Source organism: Wyeomyia smithii, chromosome 1 (assembly GCF_029784165.1).
Source record: "Wyeomyia smithii strain HCP4-BCI-WySm-NY-G18 chromosome 1, ASM2978416v1, whole genome shotgun sequence".
NCBI lineage: Eukaryota > Metazoa > Arthropoda > Insecta > Diptera > Culicidae > Wyeomyia > Wyeomyia smithii.
This window is the reverse complement of record NC_073694.1, coordinates 26,256,055-26,283,775: the sequence shown is the minus strand read 5'-3', so window position 1 is coordinate 26,283,775 and position 27,721 is coordinate 26,256,055. Positions and strand designations below refer to the sequence as shown.

Genomic DNA, 27,721 nt, shown 5'->3' with positions numbered 1-27,721 from the left:
CCAGGAGATGATGGGATTTTTTACATCCTCCCCAAAAGACTTCCCGAAAGCTCTTAAAATTTCTTGGTGAGAATTTTTGATAGATGCTTTGAATTAGCATATTTTCCCCCAAAATGGAAGAATGCCAAAGTCACTCCAATTTTGAAACCATAAAAAATCCTGCTGAGGCATCAAGTTATCGTTCAATTAATTAACTCTCTTCTATAAGCAAACTTTTTGAAAGAATGATTCTTATTAGAATGATGACACATATCACCGAAAATTCATTTTTTTGCAAATGAGCAGTTTGAATTTCGCCATGGGCATTCGACTACTCATCAGTTACTTAGAGTAACTAATATGATTCATACTAATAAATCTGAAGGTTATTCCACTGGAGCTGCTCTTCTAGACATAGAAAAAGCATTCGACAATATTTGGCATAAAGGTTTGATAGCTAAAATGTCTCATTTCCGTTTTCATCTTTTCATCACAAAAATGATACAAAGTTACTTGACAGACCGCACGCTTCAGGTTAACTATTTGAATAGAGTATCTGATAGATTGCCTCTTAGGGCTGGTGTACCTCAAGGAAGTATCTTGGGCCCAGTCTTATATAATATTTTTACTTCTTATCTTCCTGATTTACCACCAGGATGTGAGAAATCTCTGTTTTTTGACGATACAAGCATTTCCGCAAAAGGAAAAAGCCTTCGTGTTCGGCTACAAAAAAGTTGAGATATATTTTCTTCATACTTGCAGAAATGGAAGATTTCCCCTAATGCTTCTAAAACACAATTAATTATTTTTCCTCATAAACCAAGAGTTTCTTTTCTCAAACCCACCATAAGCTAAGATGAACGGTGCAATCTTAAATTGGTCTGACCAAGTTAAATATTTAGGACTAATTTATGATAAAAATCTTACCTTCAAGGAGCACGTTGAGAATATCCAAACAAAGTGCAATAAATATATAAAATGTTTGTATCCTCTTATCAACAGCAATTCTAGACTTTGTCTCAAGAATGAACTGTTAATTTACAAACAAATATTTAGACCAGCAATGCTATGTGCGGTCCCCATCTGGACAAGTTGTTGTACAACCAGAAAGAAGATGCTTCAAAGGATTCAGAACAAACTTCTGAAAATGATATTGAAGTGTCCTCGCTGATTTAGAACGAATAAACTACATAAGTTTACTAATGTGGAAACATTAGAAAAGATGTCAAACCAAATTATCAATAAGTTCCGACAAAAATCGTTGCAATCCTCAATTACAACGATTAGCTCACTTTATAGTCAGTAAGATAGGTGTAAGATTAGATTAAGGTTTAATTTTAAACTCCTTTTTTTCTCTTGACAAGTAGGTAGGTTTACAATTTTCCTACAATTATATTCACTTAACTGCGTAGGTAATTACAATCTTTTAATGAAATAAAGCTTAAAATATATGTAATAGTGTTGATATGTCACCGTTTGTGGCAGAACACACAACATAAATTCTGAATAAATATTAGTAAATAATTATTTAATCACAAAACATCCCCCCCTTTATATAAAAAAAAAACCGTTGATGGTGACGAGAAACTTCAACGCTTGGGCTGTCGAGTGGGGAAGATGCCACACGAAGCAGAGGGGCCAGAATCTGTTGGAAGCTTTGGTGAAGCTTAACTTATACCTAGCCAATGTCGGCACTAAAAGCACCTACAGCAGAAACGATGCAGAGTCGATCATTGACGGAACGTTTGGCAGCCCAGGACTGATCACGAACTGGAGAGTAGGTCGTCTAAAAACCACATTAATAGCGACCACCAGACGTTCAGCTACAACGTGGACACGAGGCGGTAAGCGACGGGTAGGGCCCATACCCCAACCATTTGCGGCTGAAAGACATCGGGCGTTCGAAGCCACCGTACCCAGGTCTCGTCAACCTAGGAATTGGAGGCGGCCGGCATACTGGTGGACCAATGCGATAGCTGACTTCCGCAGAGCGTGCCTTCGTGCGAGATGGAGAATGCAACGCGCGCGTACCGATGTACAAATATTGAAGTGCCGATCCAATCCGATAAGGTAACGCTTCAGAGTGCAATAAAGGCCACTAAACGTGTTGTTTTGATAGACTATTCGTAATGGCCAAGACCGGAAGTGCGTCAGCCTCGGCAGAGCAATTCCAGCGATGTTGGGGTGGATCATTGAGGCACTCTTCCTACGCTGCGGGCCCTGGCTTCCGGCTGTTGAATCACCACAAACAGTGAGTGACGGCAGCCACGAATAAGTTGAGCAGGCAATAAGGGCAACGGACGATAAACTCATTGAGATCGCAAACTCCCTGAAAGTAAGTAGGATACCGGGACCAGACTGAATTCCGAACCTGGCCATAAATACGGCCGTGAAAATAGTCCTCTGGTTGCTCGGGGCGGTCATGTAAAGATGCTTAGACGACTGCCTCTTCCCGGAAGTGGAAGCGACAGAGACTGGTTTTAACGCCCAAGGCCGCGAACCCACCAGATGACCCATCGTCATATAGAACAATCTATCTGCTAGATACAGCGGGCAAGGTGCTTGAGAGGGTAATCCTCAACAGATTTGTGAGAATAATCGAAAGTGAAACCGGTCTGTCAAGCAACCAATTCGGCTTCCGTAAAGGTAGATCCATGATTAATGTTATTCTCTCCATCACCAAGACGGCCGAGGTAGCACTGCAGCGTAAAAGAAGGAGCATTCACTATTGCGCAATCGTCACGCTGGACGTCAAAAACGCGTTCAATAGTGCTAGCTGGGACTCTACAGCCTATGCCCTCGAAGTCTCAGAGTTCCGGTGACGCTGTACAAGATTCTGGAAAGTTACTTTCGGAATCGAGTGCTGGTTTACATCACACACGAGGGTTCGACATGTGTCCCGGTTACAGCAGGGGTACCGCAAGGTTCCATCCTGGATCAGGTATTGTGGAATACCATTTATGACGGTGTGCTGAAGCTTCAGCTCCCAACTGGAGTGGTGATTGTGGACTTTACAACCGATATAACTCTAGAGGTCTACGGCGAGTCAGTCAGCGAGGTCGAGTTTAAAGCCGCGCTATCCATACGCGTAGTTGAGGATTGGATGTACTACAGGAAACTAGAGTAAGCGCACCATCCGAAAGAGGTCACCATAGTAAATAACCGTAAATAGGAACAGGAGACGACGATTATTGCTGCTGGGTGCACTATCCAAGCAATCCTTGAAGCTCTTGGTAATGGTCGCCGACAAGCTCACGTTTGAGAGTCACGTCGATTATGTCTGTAAGAAAGCTTCTACGACTACCCTATCAGCATCCTTACCTTCCACCTGTACAAATTTGAGCACGTGGAGTCATCTATGTGTCCACAATGCGCGGGTGCGATGGAAACTACTGAGCACGTGCTCTTTGTATGTTCTTGATTCGCACAGTCGAGAAGCGAAATGTTGTCAGAGAACGGGCCGGATACCACACTGGAAAACATAGTGCGGCGGATGTGTGACGACGAGGGCACCCGAAGAGCAATCAGCAACGGGTTTTCCTAGATCGTTTTCACATTGCAAGACATTTATCGAAGGATCAACCTTCGAAGTGCCAGTAAAAGCTAACTGTCTGCCTCCAGGGAGTTACCTAAGATGTACTAAACACTAAACACAGTCGCCCATCTCTGACGCTATGCCTAATGGTAGTCCCAGATAGAAAAAGGCTCGAGACCAGAGATTGAAAAGTAATGCTGATCGATTGGTTACCACACTATCGCGGGTGTGGGACGCCATCATGCCAAAGACTCACCAGTCTAGAAATGGGAAGCCACCTTCCAAGTCAGATGATGTAACGTGCGCGAACCGACGACAGAAGAGTAGATCAACGTGCAGTGTTCGGATCTGCAAGATCGGCGTTGAAGAGTACGATAAAGGTGAGCGAGAGGGACTGTTTCGATAGGTTATTTGCGAGTGCCAATACGAACCCGTGGAGTGACGCCTACAGGATCATAATGGCCAACACCAGAAGCATGTTGGCGATCAGCAGCGATTATGAAGCGTATCATCGAGGGACTTTTCCACGCCAAGAGTCAGGATTTGGTGATCACGATGAAAAACTCAACATGATCGCCAACTTCTTAAAAGTGAATAAGGGACAGGGACCGGATGGTGCTCGAACCTGATCTGGATGACTGTCTTTTCTCGGAGTGGAAGACAGAATAGTCCTTTTGCCGAAGGCTTGGAAAAACGGTTTGGCAAATAACCAATATGGCTTCGGTAGGTCCACACGAGATGCTATTCTCTCCGTTAACAAGACGGTGGAGGTAACACTCTAGCGTAAGAGAGGGGTCATTCGCTATTGCACAATCGCCACGCTTGACACGTTTAATAGCGTTGCGCTTAGGATCATCCATGTACCGGTGTCGTTGTGTAATATTTTGGAAAATTACTTCCAGCATCCCAATTACCGCAGGAGTTCCACTAGTTTACATCCTAAGCCCGGTGTTGTGAAATATCATGTGCGACGGAGTGTTGAAACTCAAGTTCCCTGTTGCGGGTGATATCACGCTAGAGGTCTACGGCGAGTCAATCGAAGAGGTTGAGTTGACGGCTGCGCACTGTATAAACTAAACTGGGTACACTCCAAGAAACTGGAGCAAGCGCATTATTCTCTTAGCTTCGTCCCCACACCCTGAAAAAAAAGTTTTCTTATGAGGATGAACAATGGTCGAAAATCGGTATGACGAGCAAACGCAAGGACATCTCGAAGCCCAATGGACCCTGATTATCCGAAACCAATGCCTAGGAAGGACAACTTCCACCGCTCAGTTCGTGTTTGGCTGTACATTATTAATGACATGAGGCCCCTAAATTACCACCAATTCTAGGGCGTTTCGTTACCTGAAAACCTGAGACCGTCTTCAAGCGAGGCAGAATCCGGAACAATAGCTTACCAGCAGCTACTGTAGTTGCGGAAATTGGTGAAGGATGTTCGTGAGAAGCATGCAGGACTATTCGTAAAGAGTGCCCCACATCAAATTGCATACACAAGGTAATAAAACCCCCGCCGGAATTTAGGCTCATCGAAAAATACTGGGATGTTATGAAGCACTTCTAGAAGGTCAAATCTAAGAAGAACTTGAAGGAGAAGCGGGTTCCGTACAGAAGAATCAGTAGATTTTGTGCAGAATCAATTTCCGTTACCAAAAAGCGAGTAGGTATACGCAGATTATAGGGTGTTTTCAAAAAACAAAAGGAAGCGATGCTAGAAAATCAATGATCTGTCAGCCGAAATTTAATTTTTTTTCCTATTTATCTATTTATCTATCAGCGCAGTGATAAAGATAATGATTATGAAATACCGAAGTAATAATCTGTGCTTTCAGATCATAAACCTCGATTTGCGATTAATAGAACTCGCATTTTTATAAACATCATGATGAACAAGTCTGTCAAACGGCAACATTGTGCCAACATATTTTCTTTATTGATCTGGATTCAAATGCAACTGGTGTTGGTACTTGGTCTAATGGAAAAATAAAGGTCACCAGTTTCTACACATTGGTGGACACCGCAAATATTGAGCGCCATCAATCGTTAATCCGTGTACCGTAAAATATAGCACAACTTATCGGCTTTGACGGTTCATCCTAGACAACTTCGATTAAAAATGGAACCATTATTCTAGCACTAGTGAATTGTTTACTCGTTATACAGTTGCTAATTTATTTTACGTATCATACGATCGATATATCTTCGATTCTCGAAGAGTTAACCTTTTGTGTAGATCTTAATTTATTGTAACGCTGACAGACGATTCAACGGTGATGTCTCAATCAGCTTTAGGCCGCTTTGAAGAGTTTTTTATTATTGATTTCAACAATTATCTGTTGAAAACAGGAACCAAATTTCGAATTATCCAGTGGAGGCTATTTTTTCCAAACATGATGCTTTTATAAACATTTGATCTGTTGACACCTTTAAGTAGCTATAACTCATACGATCTCGAATGAGCACAGCGCAAAAATCGTCTATCAATGGTATGGAACCGGCAAGGAACAGTCACACCTGGCCTGAAAAGTCAAACACAAAAGCCACCGCAGGTGTCACAGGTCAATAGCAGATACACCCAAAACAACCGCAGCAGGATATCACACGAAGAGGTAAAACGAAAAAAAAAACGCACCTAAAACATCGCCATGTCTCTCTAGCACGCGATCACACCTTTTTGGGGTTCGCGACTAAACAGACAGGGGGAGGAGAAGTTATCAATTAGCGTTTTCGGGGTGGCCAATAAAGTTCGACACGTTGCGCACATTTTGGATTTCGGTGCCTGATTGGAGGCAGGAAGTGATCCATTCATTCTACACCCCTGACAGTAATGAATAATGAGAGATGAATTTGGTTGACTTTTTGTATGACAGATGTGCGATCATTTAAAATTCCAATGCCAGTGGCGTCCTTGCAGAAAGCGACTGCAGTCACACGCAGTCGGAAACTCGATCGGTAATAGGTTAGAGAGTTATTCAATATCAAATTATTGGTTAGCTTAGTGGTTGCTCTTGAGCGTCTACCAAGGTTTGATGACACTTTCTCACCAAATTTGAATTGAAGAAGGCCCTTTTTTAGTACCCATTAAATCCTTGGTGACTGTGAGAAACGCACGCAGGGCAAACTAGATCGTTTTGGAAAAATATCGATCAAAGTGGCGGCTCTATAAAACCGATCCGTTTTTTTTTTAAATTGGACTATAAAAAACCGTCTTCATTGAGGATCAGTCGCGCAGTGGACGATAAACTGCGCTAAAGGTTAATTTGTCTGAACCCTTTATAACTCCTGTTAGGAGAACAGGTTTCTTCTCTAGTTTTTCGAAGAAACATAAACATTCATTCATCCAATAAAGCACGAATCCGGGCCTCATTTGTGCATGGAAAACAAACCAGCACGTAAACAGTTTCGCAGATTGTAAAAATAAACCAGTAAAAAAAAAAGGTTTAAGTGACGCATTCTAAATTTTTCGCAGAATTGCGCAAAACTAGTCTTTCCAAAAAAAAAAAAGAGTTATGACGAAAGATCTTTCAATTTTGGGTTTCCTAAAGGTTGACAAGTTTAGATGTATTAAAACTTCAAAACCGGTTTCACCCAACAAGAGGCAAAAACGTGTCTAGAATCCAGTCTATCCTTCTGGGATTGTCGCCAACGACGACGACGACGACAACGATGACGACGGGAAGCACGGTCATAATATGTGGAGTTTTTTATGCAAATTACCCCTACTGACTTCTGTTCCCAACAAAAAAGGGGTATCCCACGGTTTTGTCGGAGTATGTCTTTTCTAATACGAATAATTATGCTCGATTGTGATCCCGCCCGCCGTCGATTTGTCACAGTCAAACTTTCCACCGAAAGACACCTGCGTTAAGTCTCGTAAATGCTCTTGTTGTGATTTTTTCTTCTGTTTACTTTTGACTGTTGGCGGCTGTTGTGGCGCCGGAGCGGCTCGCTTGCTTCGATTTAAGAACACATCTGACGGAACAAAATAATCCGCATTTTGAATGCATGCACAAGTCGCTAAATTTTAACGCGAAGATTCCTTTCATTCAGGGGGCAGATCATGCTGAAAATACCCACCTGTGACGACTGACGGACGGTTGATTTGTGTAGACAACAACAATTACAGACCCCAGAAACCGGTGGACATTTAGCTGCTAATCTGTGCGGTGAAACGTGATCGTCTTGCCGAAAGGGGGAACGGCATTTTGGGCTTTTCGTTGTTGTTATTTGCTTGCTCACTCGCCGTATTGTGTTTCACTATTTGGATAACCGATAGATTAACCTACGACGGTGGAGAACGGCTGGTAGAATTATAATAAATCGTCATAGATAAAATTAGTATTTCGTTCTTTTGCTCTCTCGCTTTGTCGGTTCTTCTTCTGCGATCTAAGCTATTTCCGGCATAAGCGAGAGTTATTTATTCGAGAGAAAAGGCAGAAAACCAACTTGTGGTTTTTTTTCGATTTTAGAGATCGTCGATATTTTTGAATGGTTTAAATCCCAAACAATTTCTAATGTTAATACAAAAGGTCTCATATTGCATTTTCGTATTTGAAATCAAATGACTCAAAAATGATTAAAACAAGGCAACGTGAATTTTTTGTCACGACCAAAAAAAAGTTTCATTTTAAGGTCAATATTATTTTCTTCTAAAAAAGAATAAAATGCCATCATATTTTTGGAAGTACACTGGATTCTTTTTTTACGCGATTGATGCGTCCTCGCAAAAAGAGAATCCCGTAAAAAAAAGATCGCGTAATTTCAAACAATTCTTGTGAAAAAAATATCACGTCGTTTTGATAAAATTATCCGCCATGTGTAAAAAAAATCGTGCGAAATAAAATTACCTAAAAGACAATCGCGTAAAAAAGGAATTCAGTGTATTTCAATGGGTGATAGAGGGCCGAATTTGATGAAAAAAAAAACCTTCTACGCTTAAGCCCTAACGTTAATCTACTCGAAGTTACTCAATTTTATAGATATTTGAATTGTTCCATCAGATGGGTCTAACTTTAGGTGCATACCACTTAGATCAATTCTGCTGGTTTCATTTCATTACAATTTTCTACTAAATACAACTTTCAAACAGCTAACTAAATGTGAAAAATAAAACTTGAAATACTAACCGATTTTGATGATCTTATATGCAAATAAAAGCCACTACGCTTCCCCAGAATGATACCGAGTGGATTTTTAATTAGTGGCTTTGATTTTGAGATATGGATAAAAGAGTATTTTTTTCATGAGTCATTTAACTTTTAAGGCAAAATGAATGGCACGGAGGGCCATGTGTTGAATACCAATCGACTCAGATCGACGAGTTGAACAATTTATGTATGTATGTGTATGTGTGCCTGCACGTATGTATGTGTAAATATGTTGTTTACATGAATATTAAAATCGAGCAAAAAAAAAACAAAAAAAAACGCTTTTTTCACAAAACGTATATCTCGATTTTTATGTGTTCGCAGGCTCCAGATCTCTTTAAAAAATCATACTGAGCGAGATTTTTTTTATTTGTTGCTTGAAATTGAGAATATTGACCATTGGATATTTTATTTTTGGAATAATTTCTCTCTCAATGTCAATGTCAACAATATCAACAATGGAAACGCTTTGCTTTGTATTCAATATGCAACCGGCCTGTGAAAAAGGAGAAACGAAAAAATGCAAGTCGATGACAGCCGCAGTCGATCAGCAGGCTGTTAACAGCAACAGGACATCCTCAAAATGAGCAAACTAGGCTGTCATGTCCGAACGAACAAAATACATGCGCGAGAATGAGCTGTCGTACGCAATACAAGACAGTTTCTTTGCCTTGTGTAAGCTGTAGCTGTATGTGAGCTCTCATGAATAGCTCATGCATGAGGCTGTTAGAGTGAAAAGAGAGAAAGTTGTCAGTATAGTGTCGCTCTCCAGTCATTTTCCTAAGTTTGGGCCTGGAGAGGTATTCATCCAACTTTTTTTGACATAGAATTACGTAATTAGGCACCTGAATTTGAAAATCTAGTAATTCAACCAGATAAAAGTGCTCAAGGTTTGAGCGTTTATATATCAGTAAATTCCAGAGTAGGCAGTGTGACTTTGCACTCGTATCCAAGTGAGTTTTAAAACTTGCTTGCACATTTATTTTTGGTTTGCACGTAAACCCTACTAACAGTTGAGTTAGATTTGAGTTTGAATCCTGCATAACAACAATTGCATAAAAATCGAATTGCGATGAAATTCGCGCCGCGTCTGCTTCAACAGTTTGTTACATTGTCCTTTGAAAGCATGAATTCGATCTAAAAACAAAACTCATCGCGTCACATCATCACCTGCATCGTTGGATACATCGTGCACTGCATGCATTATCAAAAGGAAGCAGATTCAAGTTGCATTCAAATCTGGAAAAGTGTTACTCAGTTAACTTTGTACGAGTTCATGCCATCACCGGTAAATTCTTATTAGAATATAGAGGTTCTGACATCAAGCGATTAGAAATTCTTTTACGGTTAAATTTATGTAACAAAAACAACCTAATGTTTGAGATAAACTATTGAAAAATTGGTTAACAACATCGATTGTCTAAATCACATCGAGGAACCAATCACTATCTGCTTTCGCAAGCATAGCCGACATTTATATATAACCGATCTGACTTTGTAAACGATTTGTTGATGTTGTTGTTATTTTATTCTAGGTCGTTTCCTGTTCCTGATGTTTCATTAAGTTATGTTGTAAGACTCCGCGTTTACGTCACATTCTTCCAGTTTGTTCCAGTTTCGTAATGCGAATGTACAGCATAAAAATTTCATTACGTGTTGGCAGCCAACGGAGCGAAACCGATAGAGCTCTCGAACATGCAACATTATACCTAACACCTAACACGTACCCTAGCCATGTCTTCACTTCTTCGGCATAGACCACCATGGACCATATAGACGACTACCTCATTATGAACAAGGAAGCGCCTGGAAAGGGGACCCAATCAATGAAAAATGAATACAAACAAAAATCAAGTGGCGAGTGTGGAGGGACTACCAAATCTCTTCGCGCGAGGTGGCCTCCAGCGGTCTCCGCAGATAAAGGCGGAGACGGATGCAGCGAAACCCGGTGGCGAAAAAGCTAACACGCCAGTTTCCACACCGGATAGAACGGTCGATGGTCCCTTGCTAGTCAAGGCCATCGAAAAGAGCATGGACAAGCGGCCTAGGGTGGAAGCGCTTTCCGAACAGCTCTAAGCTATCATATGTTCAGGGATCTGAAGCAGGGCCTCCCCCTGCTTCGGGCTACCAGCGACGAAGATCAAAAGGAGCACACCGAACTTGTGGCTCGGGTTGAAGTCTCCGAAAAGGGGGCGAGGACTAGGGAAGCTATTGAATCTAAGCAGGTTCAGACTGAAGCCCTCATTCGCCGCGATCTGCTCTACGGGGCAGATGCGAACCTGGCACTAGAGGAAGGCAAGCTAAAGTTCGGCTGGTCAGTATGCCCTCTGGATATACTCCACCAACCGGACGTTTGCTTCTGGTTCTTCAAGGGAGGAAATAAGTCCTGGACCTGCAAGGGGCCCGACAGGAGCCAGTTATGCAGACGTTGCGATGGTGCAGGCCATAAAGCGAAGGATCGCGGGAAGTATCCCTAGTAACAATTTTGGTTTTATCGAAGTTTTATAGCGCTTAATACAGCCAAAATAGCGCTATAAAACTTTGATAAAACCAATTTTGTTACTCGGGATCCCAAGTGCATGGTGTGCTTCTGAAAACGGGACGCCAAACACTTTATGGGAGTCCCCAGGTGCCCAACCGGTGAGCCGGCTGCGAAACCACGGACATAAGGGTAACGCAATTGAACCTGAACCACTGCTATGCAGCTCAGCAGCTATACCAACAGTCACTGAGTCGCTGTCGGACATCGCCATCGTATCGGACCCCTACCGCATTCCTCCCTGAAACGGTAACTGGGTTGCGGATAAGTCCAGTATGGCGGCCGTATGGACGACGACCAGGTTCCCGGTTCAGGAGGTTGCTTCAACTCAAACAAAGGGTACGCGGTTGCCAAGGTGAACGGTGTATTGTACTGCAGTTGCTATGCTCCGCCGAGTTGGTTTACGGAAAGGTTTACCTAGATGGTCGACCAGTTTTCCATGGAGCTAACGGGCCTAACGCCGTTGGTGGTGTGGGGAAGTCGCTCTAGGAACTAGAGGGGTCAGATCCTGTTGGAGGCTTTGGCAAAGCTCAAATTAGATCTGGCCAATGTTGGGACCAAATGTACGTTTAGCAGAAATGGTGTGGAGTCGATCATCGATGTGACGTTCTCCAGCCCAGGACTGATCACGAACTGGAGGGTAGACGATGGCTACACCAATAGCGACCACCAGTCGGTTTGCTATAGTGTAGAAAACAACGCGAAGCGGCAAGTGAAGGGTAGAACCAACACTCACCGTCCGCGAGTGGAAGACATCGCATTTCGATGCCGAGGTATTCGAAGAAGCAATGAGAAGAGAGTGCAATGGAGGCAGTTGGCTTCGCCCGACTGCTGACCCACTAGTTGCATACTATCGCGGGCGTGCGACGCCACCATGCCTAGGATCCGCCAATCTAGGAATGGAAAGCCACCGGTTTACTGGTGGACCGATGCGATAGCGGACCTCAGCAGTGCGTGCCTCCGTGCAAGACGGAGGATTGAGCGCCGCGCAGCATTTAGTTCTGCAAGATCGGCGCTAAAGAGTGCGATTAAGGCGAATACAAATACGTGGGGTAACGCCTATTCGATCGTAATGGCCAAGACCAAAGGCGTCCTGGCGATGCTGGAGCGTATTTTCGGAGGACTATATCCACGCTACGAGCCTAGTCCTTGGCCTCCGGCAGTCGAGTCTCACATCCGACGTTCCAGTATCTCAGACACAGAACAGAAATGGCCGGCCAACCTGCCGAACATCCAATTCGTGAGCGACGACAGCCGTGTCGAGTTTGAGGGAGTGGTCAGGGTTACGAATGAGGAACTCATCGTGATCGCCAACTCCCTAAAGTTGAGCAAGGCACCGGGACCGGATGGAACCCCTAACCTGGCAATCAGGCTGGCGATTACAGCGGCCCCCGGGCTGTTTCGGGCAGTCATGCAGAGGTGCCTGGAGGTGCGGTGGCTTCAACGGCTATTGCAGCACTATCTCAAATTATGTCGAATAGCTCAGCGGTGAATGGCAGCGAGCGTAAACTTCTTGCCAGCGTGGTTTTATCCATACTTAGGTATAAAGGCCCAGTGTGGTACAAAGTGCTAGGTACTAACAGTTGTCGTGGTAAACTGGACAGTACCTACAGGCTCGTGTGCCTGAGGGTTGCGAGTGGGTTCCGTACAGTGTCATAGGACGCAATCTGCGTCCTGTCCGGTATGGTGCCTATCAGCATAGCCATTAAGGAGGACGTAGAATGCTTCGACTAACGTGACACAAGGGGCATACGAGGTACCAGAAGATCACTATCGATGATTAGATGGCAGCAGGAAATTCCGCGAAAGGTAGATGGACGCACCGACTTATTCGGGTGGTATCCGGGTGGGTCGGGAGACGCCATGGAGAAGTAAACTTCCACCTGACACAGATCCGCTCAGGTCATGGTTGCTTCAGGCAATATCTGCACAAGTTCGGCATGCGGGGTCCCCCATGTGCCCCGAGTGCGTGGATGCGGAAGAGACTGCTGAGCATGTCTTCTTCGTATGTCCTCGTTTTGCGCGTGCGCGGAGCGACATGATGGTTATGAGCGGGCAAGACATTACTCTGGACAACCTAGTTCAGAGGATGTGTGAAGACTCAAACACCTGGAGGGCGGTTTGTGCAGCCGCCTCTCAAATAGTCCTAGAGTTGCAAAGCAGGCGACAGGTTACCCACCGACACGCCAGTGTTAGCTAACAGCCAGTCTTCAGGTTAGTTAGCTAATTAGCTAAGAGACTTGATTGAGCCAGGGGGTTGCACAAAGCATAACAGCCGCTTCCCGAAGCAATACTTAGCGGTCGTCCCGGGGAGTATTATGGGCTGGAGACTGGAAGGGTTTTGGATGGCCGGTCACTGATTCAAACCAACCCCACACTCCCTGAGGTTGGTCACCTCAGGCGTTTGGTTGCAAATCTCCCCTCCACCTGGCGTCTTGAAAGACAATCCAGTTCTTCCTTTTTTTTTTTTCAAATGAAAGCAAACGTTAAAAGGAGTCGAACTCTCAGTCGCACAACTGAGCCGGTTGCATACTGTACATATTGCAGTTATTCTGTTCGTGGCGGCTGAAGACAGATAAAAGGCAAGCAACAGTATAATATTACGGTATTGCTGTGCAAATAATAAAAATGTACACTCTTCTAGAGAATATTATGTTATTACCTCTGAACTGATTTTGACCACCAATATCTTGATCGAATGACGGAGGTTGCTCCAAACTTGTGATATAATAGATTGGCATATCTTTCTGATAGTAAACCAGTAAAAAGTTAAGTTGAAAATCACTATTTTCAGTGTAGTCTCACAGCTTTCAACAAATCTCGAGCTCGCTCTCTATAGCTGCAACACTTTTTTAAAGTGTTTCTTATATTACTACCACAGAACAAACTCTAAACACCGATGCCTTGATTGATAGGTGAAATATTGGGTGAGATTGTCATATAATAGTTAAAATATGTTTTCAATACTAAACTAGTTAAAAGTTGTGTTGAAAATCGTGCACATTCAACCAATCACAAGCTCGCTTCCCTTTTATCCACTGATGGTTGTTGGCTTTGGGCTATGAAAAAACCTGCGTCTGCTCATACCAGTCATCAGTTAACTAGTGGAAGGTCACTAGAATGGTCCTGATCAAGTAGCAGCGGGTAGCAGCAGCGGTAGCGGAATGCAGCAGTGGCAACGAGCAGCAGCGGCGGTGGTAGTGGGTAGCTGCATTTCCTCATTCTGTTCAGCTTCCCTTCGATCTGAGTTGGACCCCACCAGTGGTTCTCCAATTCAGATATGCTTGGGTGAATACAGCCACGAGCCAGCACCGCCAATAGGCACCAGTGCCACCGCTAGGAAAGCTACCGCCAAATAGCGTACGTTGATAGGGATGATAGCTAACCCATGTGTATCGTTAGCTATAACTTTTATATGTATAGCGTACGTAGGGATAGATAAAGCGTGTGTACGGAAAGCTATAACTGTCGCGAGTATAGATCATCAATTTGTCAAAAAGGGCTAAAAAATAAAAATTCGTTCAAAGTTATGTTAATACTTTTCTGAAGGTTCAAGCCGACTAGGTATTCTGGACTAACTTAAAATGCTTGGGAACTGGGAATGCAAAAAATTAGACGGGTTCTGCTCGAAGTTGGGGGCATACTTCATGTAGTGTCACTTGAATTTGGAAAATCCCAATTTTGGTGTCGATTAAAAAACCTTCTCCCACTCTTTGTTGCAAAATAACGCATTTTTTGTTCAAAACCTCTTTTTCCTAGCACTTACAATCTATAGACGTAAGATATCCGAAAAATATTGTTGACAGTGCAAGTTAAAAATAAATCTGTGGAGATATAAAAAATGTCGAAAAATATCTTACAAAAAAAAAATTCAAATTGAAACTAACTAAATATTTCGAAAAATTGCAAATAATAAAAAGTTAGTGTTAAAAAATAATTGAAGGAAAAATTCAAGTAAAAATATTCCAAACTGTTAAAAAAATACGCGAAGGAGGCACAACAGCAGAAGTTAGTCTAGAAATGTAAAATGGATCCGAAGTAAAAGAAAAAAAAGTTGAACACCTAAGAAAACCATACAACTTTCACGAAGATAGAAGTTTAAGATAGTCGGAATTAAAAAGTTGACCACCAAGTAACAAATAATGAACATGACTTATATTTGTGAATCTAATCCAAAAGAGATGTAGGAAATCGTTCAAATAAAAAAAAAATACCAAAAATTCAAGTAATCAAATTTGAAAATCGAAAATTTTCGAACTCTTTTTAGCTGAAAAAAAATTAAAATCATGAACATGAAAATTTGTCAGACAGAGTTTCTATGCAACCAAAGGTGAATAAAGCCTATGCTTTATTGCCTATTTATACACCGTTTTAGATAACACTGGTAAAAATACGTTTCGTACTAGAGCTCAAGCTGAAAAAAATTCCTGTGAATTTTCGTGCTCCTAGTAAAGATAACTTTTTCGAAGACTAAAATGAGTTTTACCATAGGCCAACGTAAAAGCGACGAACCCGGCGAGCAATTATTCTGCCGCACTTCGACGTTCTTCTGCATACACTACGAGTACCGAAATTGACAGGAATGGTCAAAAGGCTTTAATCTGTTTAGCCTATAAAAAAATACTCAGTTTGCTAAGCCAAATATGTGTGCAAAGTTTCATTCAAATCAAAATAAAGGCGATAAAATTTCCACCGTATTTTCAGCTCATCGTGCATGGTTGTGCTCGAAAACGAAAACCAATAATAAACAAATCAAAAAGACATTAATGCGACGAAAAGGTCTAAAATAAATTAAGCAAATGGCACCAAAAGTCTTTCAAATGATAGAGACGTAAATATATTGAATGAGTTGTAAAACTTATCCTTTTTAATTTGGAACCTCAAAGAGTGAAAAAAATTACACCCTCGTAAAACCAACTAGAGAATACTTGATAGACGTTTAAAAGCATAAAAAGTTGAACATTGAACTCAGCTTAGGAAAAAAAATTGAATGTGCGTATTTTCATGGGAAGAATCCGTTACTTTGAAACAAGTCTTAAACTATTCATAACTCTTCAAGCCACAAGTGACACTAACGGTGTTTGATTTGACGGACGACCAGCCTGCCGAGATTATGTTTCCAGACACAGACGACGAGTGCAGCATAACGTTTAAAATACAGGATTCATTCACATTAGCCATCACGAAAATGTCAAACGTTTCGCATAAACGCGCTTCCCTGTGACGGTGGTCATGGCGACGTCAACGATTTCTACCCATGAATAATGTTCCTGTTTTCTACCGAAAAAGACAAATTCAAACGACAGTTCATTAGAATAAAACTCCGTTGGGGTTTCTGTTTTTTTGAAGTAGAATACTTCTCTCAGGAAGTTCGGCTACATAAGAATGTGAAATGAAAATCTAAAACTGAAAAAAGTAAGAAATATGTCCAATTTCAAATGCTAATAAATCGGTTAGTTTTCGATGGATTTCCTTCGTTTTTGCAGCAATCGATTAGAAAATCTTCTAAGATTCCTACCGAATGCATGAAATTGCAACTTTATCATTCGAACTATTGTACTATTGAAAATTCTTAAGCCTTGTCAAAACACAAAATTCGACCTCTGATTGGTCGTTATACGATTGCTTTCCCAAGTACGGTCGGCAGAGTTATGGACCTAGTAAATTGGGAATGCATCATTTGGCCTATATAAGAGCTTCATCAGATAATAAACAGACATTTCATCGGATATTAAATTAAACAACTGAAATTTGAAGAACACAAATGAATATTCGAAGAGTTAATATTTTCTCGTTTTGCGCTATAATCCAAAGTTAATTATCTTTATCTACATGCATACTCTGACTATTATTACGTGTTTGCGTCGCTTAGTGTTTGGCTACGGTTATGCAGAACGCAAAACACAGCGCGATGCGATTCGGCAAGACGAAATGTGTTGAAATGTATAGCTCTACTTCGCCTTAAAAAGAGCTGTACATTTCACCACGGTAAGGCGAAACGCATCGCGCTGTCATTCGCGTTCTGCATAACCAGAGCCTTTGTTCCGTTCCCGTTTAATGATGTCGTATTAAATGTGCATATTACAATTCGGCAGCACTTCAGCTTCTCATTTGCACAAAATTTAAAAATATTCAATGAACTTCATTCAAAATATCAAACAAACAAAAATTGCAATACTGCCAATGAACGGTCAACGTTTATTTACTCGAAAAAATAACTGACACGCTAACAGCCGGGTTATCTTTCTTGTAAAAGTATTCTACTTCAACCTTGCAGTCGTGGCTTTGCATACAACCTTCCTGTGATTTTTTCTTCGTTTCTATTGAATTCGACCCGACTGGCCGCGAAAATAAACATATGGTAAATATGGTTGGTCGCGAAAAACGAAAAGCCATTGCATCCGTAATGAGCGGCTGTAAATCAATCACACGCGCCAGTCGCCGCATCGAAAATGTCAATTCAATATGCAGATCAACTTTCCAATCGAAAATGACGTCTCACCGACGTCATTCTGGTGGGTTGCTGAGAGTACATCACAATTCTTGAGCTCAGCTGTCAAATTCTCTAGCGCTTTGCGGCGAAGATTGTTTTCGTGAAGCGGTGCGTGATGCCGACCTCCGCTATATGGTAATTTGATTACTTTTTTGAAGTAGAATACTTCTCTCAGGAAGTTCGGCTACATAGGGATGTGAAATGAAAATCTAAAACTGAAAAAAGTGTGAAATATGTCCAATTTCAAATGCTAATAAATCGGTTAGTTTTCGATGGATTTCTCTCGTTTTTGCAGCAATCGATTAGAAAATCTTTTAAGATTCCTACCAAATGCACGAAATTGCAATTTTATTATTTGAACTATTGTACTATTGAAAATTCTTAAGCCTTGTCAAAACACAAAATTCGACCTCTGATTGGTCGTTATACGATTGCTTTCCCAAGTACGGTCGGCAGAGTTATGGACCTAGTAAATTGGGAATGCATCATTTGGCCTATATATTTCATTGGATATTAAATTAAACAACTGAAATTTGAAGAACACAAATGAATATTCGAAGAGTTAATATTTTCTCGTTTTGCGCTTTAATCCAAATTATTACGTGTTTGCGTCGCTTAGTGTTTGGCTACGGTTATGCAGAACGCAAAACACAGCGCGATGCGATTCGGCAAGACGAAATGTGTGGAAATGTATAGCTCTACTTCGCCTTAAAAAGAGCTGTACATTTCACCACGGTAAGGCGAATCGCATCGCGCTGTCATTCGCGTTCTGCATAACCGTAGCCTTTGTTCCGTTCCCGTTCAATGATGTCGTATTAAATGTGCATATTACAATTCGGCAGCACTTCAACTTCTCATTTGCACAAAATTTAAAAATATTCAATGAACTTCATTCAAAATATCAAACAAAAAGAAATTACAATACTGCCAATGAACGGTCAACGTTTATTTACTAGAAAAAATGACTGACACGCAAGCAGCCGGGTTATCTTTCTTGTAAAAGTATTCTACTTCAACCTTGCGGTCGTGGCTTTGCATACAACCTTCCTGTGATTTTTGGATAATAAAGATGTAAATTTTCTCGACTTGATCGATCAATGTTCACCTTCAAGTCATGTTCTGTCGGACTGACAGATCAATATGTTCCGATGTTTATACCACCAAGATGCACATTATTATTTGTCAGATTGCAGCACCTTGAGGTTAGCTTCGATATCTGTTTTTCACTAATAGGTAATGAGCACTGTTCACTTACTATTTTCATTTTTACACTTTTCAGGAGCGTAACGTTGAAACTTTTTCACAACCTAACAGGTGCTGGACCCGGAAGCTGCACTCGAAACACCTGAACCACAGAAACCGGGGAAAAAAAGGTGGCGCGCACTGCCTGCCTGCGTACCTGCGGGGATCGGCGCGGCTATCAAACTAAACCAGATCGGCCGCCGCAGAGTCACTTTATATGCTGGATCCGATTTTTGGGCGCCCGCACCGCGTTCTCATGGATCCAAACCCGCGCGTCGATTGATCACGACAACGGCGACAAAGTTGCTGCGCGAGAAGAGGACTCTTCTCGTCCAACGAACCGATCACCGATCAAGCATATGCCGTATGAATGAAAGCTTGCGAGTATGGGAAGAGAAACGGAAGAAAGAGAAGAGTGTGCTGTATGAATTTACGAAGAAAAAAAGCAAAAAATCTGGTATTTTGATTCGAGTTTGGGGACCGGATTCAGAAGCAAGCGGGACGATTTTAGATGGCCGATCATCTGATAGGAAGCGAGTCGGATTTCGTTGCTCGCCCAGCAGGATATATTTTGGCCGATCGAAAGCAAACAAATCAAGACATGAGGCACTTCGGGGAGTTCTACGAAAATTATCGGCTCTTTTTCTGGCTAGAGTAATGTTTCCGTAAATTAACGTAACTTATGAGTTTTTCAAAGAGCAGCGGAATTCACGTTGATGGCAGAAATGAAAAATGACAGACAGCCAGACACTAAAATCATTTGCTGCTTGGTGTGGGGTTCCTGAATCACTTAACATTTCGTGTTAATGAACAAACATTTTCAAATTAAGGTGAGCAATTCATCCCTTATCAGTATATAGTATTAATCGCCATTATACTTAATCGATCCTCGCGTTTTGTCATATTTAACATGCTGATTTACTCTTTTAGTTTGTTTTTTTTTTCTTCATCTATAGTTTATTTGACACGGCACAAATACAATTCAATGTTTAACGGCGCCAATTATATCTGGTAGCTTACTTTCTAAAGTATCTTAATAACTAAAAGCAAATTTTTTATCCTCGCTGCCGACTACGAGCTGAAACTAAATCTAACTTAAAGCTAGAATGTTTTGCATTAAAAGCACTGATTTGTTGTTTGATGGTTTTCCATCGCCATAGGTAAGCAGCATATTGAATATGTTCCGCTGCTGGGCCAAGATATTACGGACTGGCATATTGGGTTGTTTCCATCGGGCCTTGAGAGTATCGTGCGGGTCTGATTGCTGTTTCCGGATCCGGGGTCTTAACGTGTTCTTGTCGTTTGGTTGGATGTAGGCGGAAGGGGATAGGACTAAACTGGGGCGTGGATGGATTTCAGGAAAACGTATATAAGGGACATGTAGGATAGGTCACGGCTCGCCAAGACATCACGAACAGGAACAGCCGGCTGCCTCCTTTCGGCCTGCAAGGAAGCTATTAATTTAGACCTGGCGTCACGGTGTACAGGGCATGACCAAACAACGTGCTCTATGTCGTGATAACCTTCACCACAGGCACAAATACCACTTTCCCCGAGCCCAACACGACGGAGATGCGCGTCAAATCTATAGTGATTGGACATAAGCCGGGACATCACGCAAATGAAATCCCGACTTACATCCAACCCCTTGAACCACGGGTTCGTCGATACCTTGGGGATTATGGCATGTAACCACCTTCCCAGTTCCCCCTTGGTCCAAGAATTTTGCCAACTGATGATCGTATTCTGACGTACAAATGCGAAAAATTCATTAAAGGCAATTGGTCTTTCATAAATATCACCGTTTGTTGCGCCCACCTTAGCCAAAGAGTCCGCTTTCTCATTACCCGGTATCGAGCAGTGAGAAGGGACCCACGCTAAGGTAATCTGAGTAGATTTTTCGGATAAAGCACTCAGATGTTCCCGTATTTTCCCCAGGAAATACGGAGAGTGCTTAACATCTTTCATCGATCGGAGAGCCTCAATGGAACTGAGACTGTCCGTAAAGATGAAATAATGGTCCGTGGGCATTTTTTCGATAATCCCTAGGGTGTACTGAATTGCAGCTAATTCTGCGACGTAAACAGAAGCAGGATTATCGAGCTTATGGGAGACGGTTAAATTGTTATTGAAGATACCGAAGCCAGTGGACCCATCAAGAAGTGATCCGTCAGTGTAGTACATATTGTCGCAGTTGATGTTTCGATATTTATTGGAAAAAATTTTAGGGATCTGCTGCACGCGTAAATGATCCGGGATTACACGAGTTTCTTCTATCATGGATGTATCGAAAAACACAGTAGAATCAGAAGTATTTAATAAGTCGACACGATTTGGAATATTCGAAGAAGGGTTAATATTTTGGGACATGTGATTGAAATACAATGGCATAAAACGGGTTTGAGAATTAAGTTCGATTAACCTTTCAAAATTTTCAATCACGGGACGGTTCAAGACCTCACATTTGATAAGAATACGAGAAGACAGGCTCCAGAAGCGGTTTTTCAATGGTAGTACTCCAGCTAAGACCTCCAAACTCATCGTATGGGTCGACTGCATGCAACCTAAGGCGATACGCAAACAACGATATTGTATTCGCTCCAGTTTGATCAAATGTGTGTTTGCTGCGGAGCGGAAGCAGAAACACCCGTATTCAATAACAGACAATATCGTTGTTTGGTAAAGCCTTATAAGGTCTCCTGGGTGGGCACCCCATCATTGTCCGGTTATTGTACGAAGAAAGTTCACTCTTTGTTGACATTTTTTCATCAGATACCCAACGTGACAACCCCAGGTGCCTTTAGAGTCGAACCAGACACCAAGATATTTGTGTACCAAAACCTGAGAAATCGTTTTACCCATTAATTGTGTTTAAAGCTGAGCAGGTTCATGCTTCCTAGAAAAAACTACTATCTTAGTCTTCTCCGGAGAGAATTCGATACCTAGTTGTAAAGCCCAAGCAGACAAATTGTCCAAGGTATCTTGCAATGGTCCTTGCAAATCGGCAGCTTTGGCTCCTGTAACAGAGATTACACTGTCGTCTGCAAGTTGTCTTATCGTGCATGAATTTGCCAGACATTCGTCGATGTCATTTACATAAAAGTTGTAAAGAAGGGGGCTTAAACATGAGCCCTGGGGAAGACCCATGTAGCTAATGCGAAAAGTTGCCAAATCGCCGTGCGTAAAATGCATGTGCTTTTCGGACAACAAATTGTGCAAAAAATTGTTCAAAATTGGAGAAAATCCTTGTCGGTGAAGTTTACCCGAAAGAATGTCAATAGAAACGGAATCAAAAGCCCCCTTAATGTCCAAGAACGCAGACGCCATTTGTTCTTTGCGAGCATACGCCAGCTGAATATCTGTTGAAAGCAACGCAAGACAATCATTCGTCCCTTTGGCACGGTGGAAGCCAAATTGAGTATCTGATAGTAGACCATTTGATTCGACCCAATGGTCTAAGCGACGGAGTATCATTTTTTCCATCAATTTCCGGATACAGGATAGCAAATATTGCCATCGAAAAAGGTGATTCTATCGCGTCGTGGCCCGGAGACGCATCGCGAACAATGTTTTGCTCAGGAACAGAGTCCGGACATACTTTCCTGGCAAAATCAAATATCCACCGACTTGAAGACTTCTCGCTTTCGTTGACCGTTACGCGATTCCGCATTCTTCGGGCTGTGTTCCAAAGAGTGCTCATCGATGTCTCCCTCGACGTCTCGTTCACGAACCGACGCCAATATCCGCGTTTCTTTGCTTTAGCCAGGCTTTTAAGCTTGGTATTAAGCTCCGAATACCGTATATAGTCATCGGGTATACCTCCCTTCTGGAAGGCCAAAAACGCGTCGGATCTTTGCGTGTAGACATCGGAGTTCTCTTTGTCCCACCACGGAGTTGGAGGCCGCTCTTTGATCGTTACGCCGGGATATTTCTTCGTTTGGGCTTGCAACGCGGCGTCGAGGATTAAGCCCGCGAGGAGGTTGTATTCTTCAAGTGGTGGGTGATGTTGATCGACTCGACCGCTTTTGAAATCATTTCCTCGTATAACTTCCAATCGACATTCCGTATGAGGTCATACGGAATGTCAATTGGTCGCATGCGAGTTGAACCGTTAGTAATTGAAATAAGAATAGGCAAATGGTCGCTACCGTGAGGATCGAGGATTACCTTCCATGTGCAATCCAACCGTAGCGACGTCGAACATAAGGATAGATCCAAAGCGCTTGGGCGCGCTTGAGGTTTCGGGATACGTGTCATTTCACCGTTGTTCAAAATAGTCATGTCGAAGTCATCGCAAAGGTTATAGATTAAAGAGGAGCGGTTATCATTGTAAGGGGATCCCCAAGCCACACCATGAGAGTTGAAGTCTCCCAAAATCAAACGTGGCGAGGGGAGAAGTTCTATTAAATCAAAGAGCAGCCGTTGCCCAACCTGTGCTCTGGGAGGAATATATATTGAGGCAATACAAAGCTCTTTACCTTGTATTGTCATTTGACATGCGACAACTTCGATGCCTGGAATCGAGGGGAGGTTAATACGATAGAAAGAATAGCACTTTTAAATCCCTAGAAGTACTCCTCCATATGGGGTGTCTCGATCAAGGCGAATAATATTAAAATCATGGAAGTTGAGATCAATATTTGAAGTAAGCCAAGTTTCACAAAGGGAAAATGCATCGCATTTGTTTTTATTTATCAAAACTTTAAACGAATCAATTTTTGGTAAAATACTTCTACAATTCCACTGTAAGACAGAGATAGAATCCTTCATATACGCAGTTGAATTAGGCATCGAAGGATACAATCGCTGCAAGGAGGGGCCATTGGGCAGTCAACTGCTTCAAAAATGATCTAACTGTTGGGAGAAATGCTGTAAGAAAAATTTTAATTGGATCGGGTACATTGAAAGTTTCAAAAATCCAGTCCACAATGTCAGAAAATTTCACTAATCCAGAGTTTGTTCCATCAACTGGATGTGCAAAAGGAACAACTGGGGTTTTAGATGTTCCTGACAGTGCTGGGAACTCCTTCTGGGACTTTAAATTTGCAAGCCCAGGAGGAGTTTGCTTCGGTTTTTCCGCAGCACTGTTTGGTTTGTTCGTACTTTTCATTACACTTTGGGAAATCTTAGGACCTTTACGGGGAAGCTTAGGAGAAGAAACATTTTTCCTCTTCCTAGACTCCCCAGGATTGGCATAAGATGTTCCCGCTGATGAATCGTCAGAATCGGTTTCATCAGAGGGCAACAGATCAAAGGGGTTCGATGTTATGGTAGAAGTGGTCACGGTCTTCTTCAGCATCTCAGCGTAAGAACGCTTTGAACGCTCCTTAAGTGACCGCTTGATTCTATCTCTGCGCTGCATGTACACCGGGCATGTGGAGAGCTCATGCTGGTTTTCCCCACAGTGAATACATTTTTCAGCATTAACACTGCAAGAATCTTCCGCATGAGTCTCCCCACACTTGCTACATCGTGCCTTATTGCAGCAGTAGGCGGCTGTGTGGCCTAACTGCTTGCAATTGGTGCAATTCATAACACGGGGTACATACAATCGCACAGGCAGACGAACCCGGTCGATCGAGACGTTGCTAGGGAGTGCAGATCTGGCAAACGTAACGCGAAACGAGTCTGACGGAGTGTAAACTTTTTTACTGCCGACGAGAGACATGGACCGCAATTGCTTACAATCCAAAATCTTCGCCTGTGTTTCGGTATTTTTGAAGCAACCGGTTGCGCTTTTTAGGATACACTCGACAGACAGACTCGAATCGGTTATGACACCGTCGATCTCCACGTCTCGTGCGGGTATGTAGACGCGATACTCGCGTGTGAAGAGCTCAGAGCAAGCGATAGCATTGGCCTGTGCCAGATCACTGACCACGACACGGAGCTTGTTAGGTCGGACCTTGGAAATTTCGGTCACGGCCTTGTACCCCTTCGTCAGGTCTTTAGCAATTTGCAGTATGTTTAATCGCTTTGAATTCACTCCTGCCTTTGGACGAAAATAAACAGTATAGTTGCCCTGTTGAGATCCGTCCGGGTAAAGCCTGGGGCGAGGGGGGACTGGAGAATGAACAGGGGAGGGGGTAACAGAAGGGTCAGTGTCAAGGGGGTTCGGGGATGGTGGCACGGGAGGCGAGGGATCTATATCCATCGCGCTAAATGTAGCGCACTAGCGCCGACAAGAACACGTACCTATTTACTTCTTCCTTCCAGCAGTGGTTGTCCGATCGTTCGAAGCTGCACCCAAAGCAGCCAGCAGCACCAGTACAGCAGCACCAATACAGCCACCAGCAGTGAGCCGGGTGTGAGATCACTCAGCACAGCGACACGGACTCGACTGTCAACTGATGGGCTTGGATTAAAAAGATCTATTCACGGTGCACAGATCAAAACTGCAGCTGGTATTTTGCACCAATACAGCCCAAATTGTGAGCCGGGTACAGAACGTATCGACACAACTCACAATCTAGTTGGCCTTTAGCGCGAATAATACACTCTTTTGTTTGGCTATTCGTACACACGGACCGGATTGTAATAGAACGACCACTTTGCACGTCCGTTTCTGTCGAGTGTTCGACGCGGAATGATTTAGTTTGTTATATTTCATCATTTTTCATGAAATACTTAGCATGTCTGAAAACCTTCGTATCTAGTTAAGCTATAGGTGACATTTGAAGAACTGGTTGAATTTCCACACAAAGAAACATTTAAGTTAGCCTTTTTTTTTCTCAAGAAGGTTAGGGTAAACGAAAAACATCCAATACAAAACTAAAATCCATCAACAATGTAACTTGAAGAATATGTTGGCGATAACAGCGGGGGCCTTGTGTGGTTGGTAACGTCTCCGCCAACCACGCTCGACGCCTGGGTTCGAATCCCACCGCCGACATAGGTGTCGATGGTTGTGAGGTGGCGTGATCCACTCACAACCAACCCAACTGGTCTAGATTCAATCCTAGCCGACACCGGGAGATTTTCTGAGGCGAAAAATCTCTGGGATCACGCCTTCCATCGCATGAGGAAGTAAAGCCGTTGGCGCCGGTCCGTTAATAAACGGGTCGTGAGTTAGGGTCCTGGGTGTGGAGTCGCCTCCCTGGGCGTCGGTGATTGGCCACAACAGTGGCGGAACTAGGCCGACGGAAAATAAGCGAGAATAAAAAAAAAAAATGTTGGCGATAACTCTTGCAACATTTTTTACAAACTTCTTCCATACGACAATTCATAAGAAGATCGCAATCGCGATTATTTTGCATTTTATCCTGAGTGGCCGAGGAATATTGGTGTTAACTAGGGATGTTACTGATATCCGCATCCGCATTCGTGAAAAATTTAAATCCGCATCATGTATCACGAGAAGTCATGCGAATGTTGAAAAAAATCGCTTTATAAAACCAGGTCCAAACTTTCGTCTATCACGAGTGTAAATATCATTTTGATAATATATAATTTAATTTAATATATTCGCTCCACTGTTTCTATTCACCCCGTTTTACGGTACGTCGCGCGCGAAAAAGCACCTGCCACTTTTTTTTTTCTTCATCTATGTACCTGCCACTTGAAGTATCCAACTATTTGTCTATTATCAATCCTGAGTACCTTCCAGGAAGCAAACGCGCTTCTACTGACGCGGTTCTTTGGGGGGAGTGTCACCGCGTTTTCCTATTTACAATATTTATCGACCGAACGAAATTTCGGTTAAACGGCCACGAAATAAATATATGGGTCCTACCTCGCGAATCCACTACTTTGGAGTGATTGAACACACTCTCAAACTAGCCTTGATGTGCATGTCGCAGACTTCAAAGCCTTTAAACATAATGTAAATGTTTAAGTGCCTGAATTTCCTGCGTAGGTATATAACAGAAGATTCTAGTATTGCTTTGACTTCAACTTAGACCATTGAAATTGCTAGGTTTATTCCTGGGCCAGTTACCTCTACCCATTCGATTGTTCATTTAAGAACCATCTGTGTAGAAAATGATTGATCCTAGACGGAGGTCAGGACCACCGCGTTCCCAAACATCATGCTCAGGTTTAAACATATGACATCGTCTTTCAAAATTGTATCTTTTCTCCATCCAGTCTTCATTGTTGATCACTAGGGTATTGATCCGAATAGTTTAGATGACCCGTTAAGTCTCCCCCAAAGAGCTCTAATGATTTCGATCTGCGAGGCACTCTTTTCGGCTTTTGATTGTATGAAGTGCATGAGGTGCAGAGGAAACATAAGAAGTAGAGCTTCCAATGTTTTGGTTGGTGTGCTTCTCATTGCATTGAGTTATTGAGAGAGTGGCTAGCCGTTGAAGTTTTTCCAACTTATCGTAATCGACTTTCTCCCTCGTTTTTGTCCACCAAACCAGTGAAGTATAGGTAATTCTGGGTCTCACAATAGCTGAATAAATTTAATTGATCATTTTCGGTTCGAGTCCCCAATGTCTAGCAATAAAGCAATAAAGTATTTGTAGCTTTTTTTATTGCCTGCTCTAGATGGGTATTCCAGTTAAGTTTTTTTTTCAAGAGTTACTCCAAGGTATTTGACGTTATCTGAGAGTTCAAGAAGCTCACCTTTTAGCTTAATATGGTTAAGCATAATTTTGTGTCTACGTGAAAAAGGGACGACAGTGGTTTTCAAAGGATTTACATTGAGGCCTTCCCTATTGCACCACAAGGAAATAATGTTTAAGGCAATTTGCATTCGTTTTGCGATGATATTTCCACGAACAAAATGACAACATCATCAGCAAATCCAATTATTTCAGAGCCCTTCTTCCACCAATTTTTTG

General features: G+C 42.5%; 1 protein-coding gene across 1 annotated transcript in view; it reads right to left on the bottom strand.

Moving 5' to 3' along the window:
- Positions 1-19,128, bottom strand: part of LOC129718581 (uncharacterized) — a 29,756-nt gene extending 10,628 nt beyond the window's left edge. The window contains exon 1 of the mRNA XM_055669491.1: positions 18,949-19,128. Coding sequence (XP_055525466.1) covers positions 18,949-18,957 — 9 coding nt within the window. The 5' untranslated portion in view covers positions 18,958-19,128. The remainder of the gene's footprint in view (positions 1-18,948) is intronic.
- Positions 19,129-27,721: the final 8,593 nt, after the last annotated feature.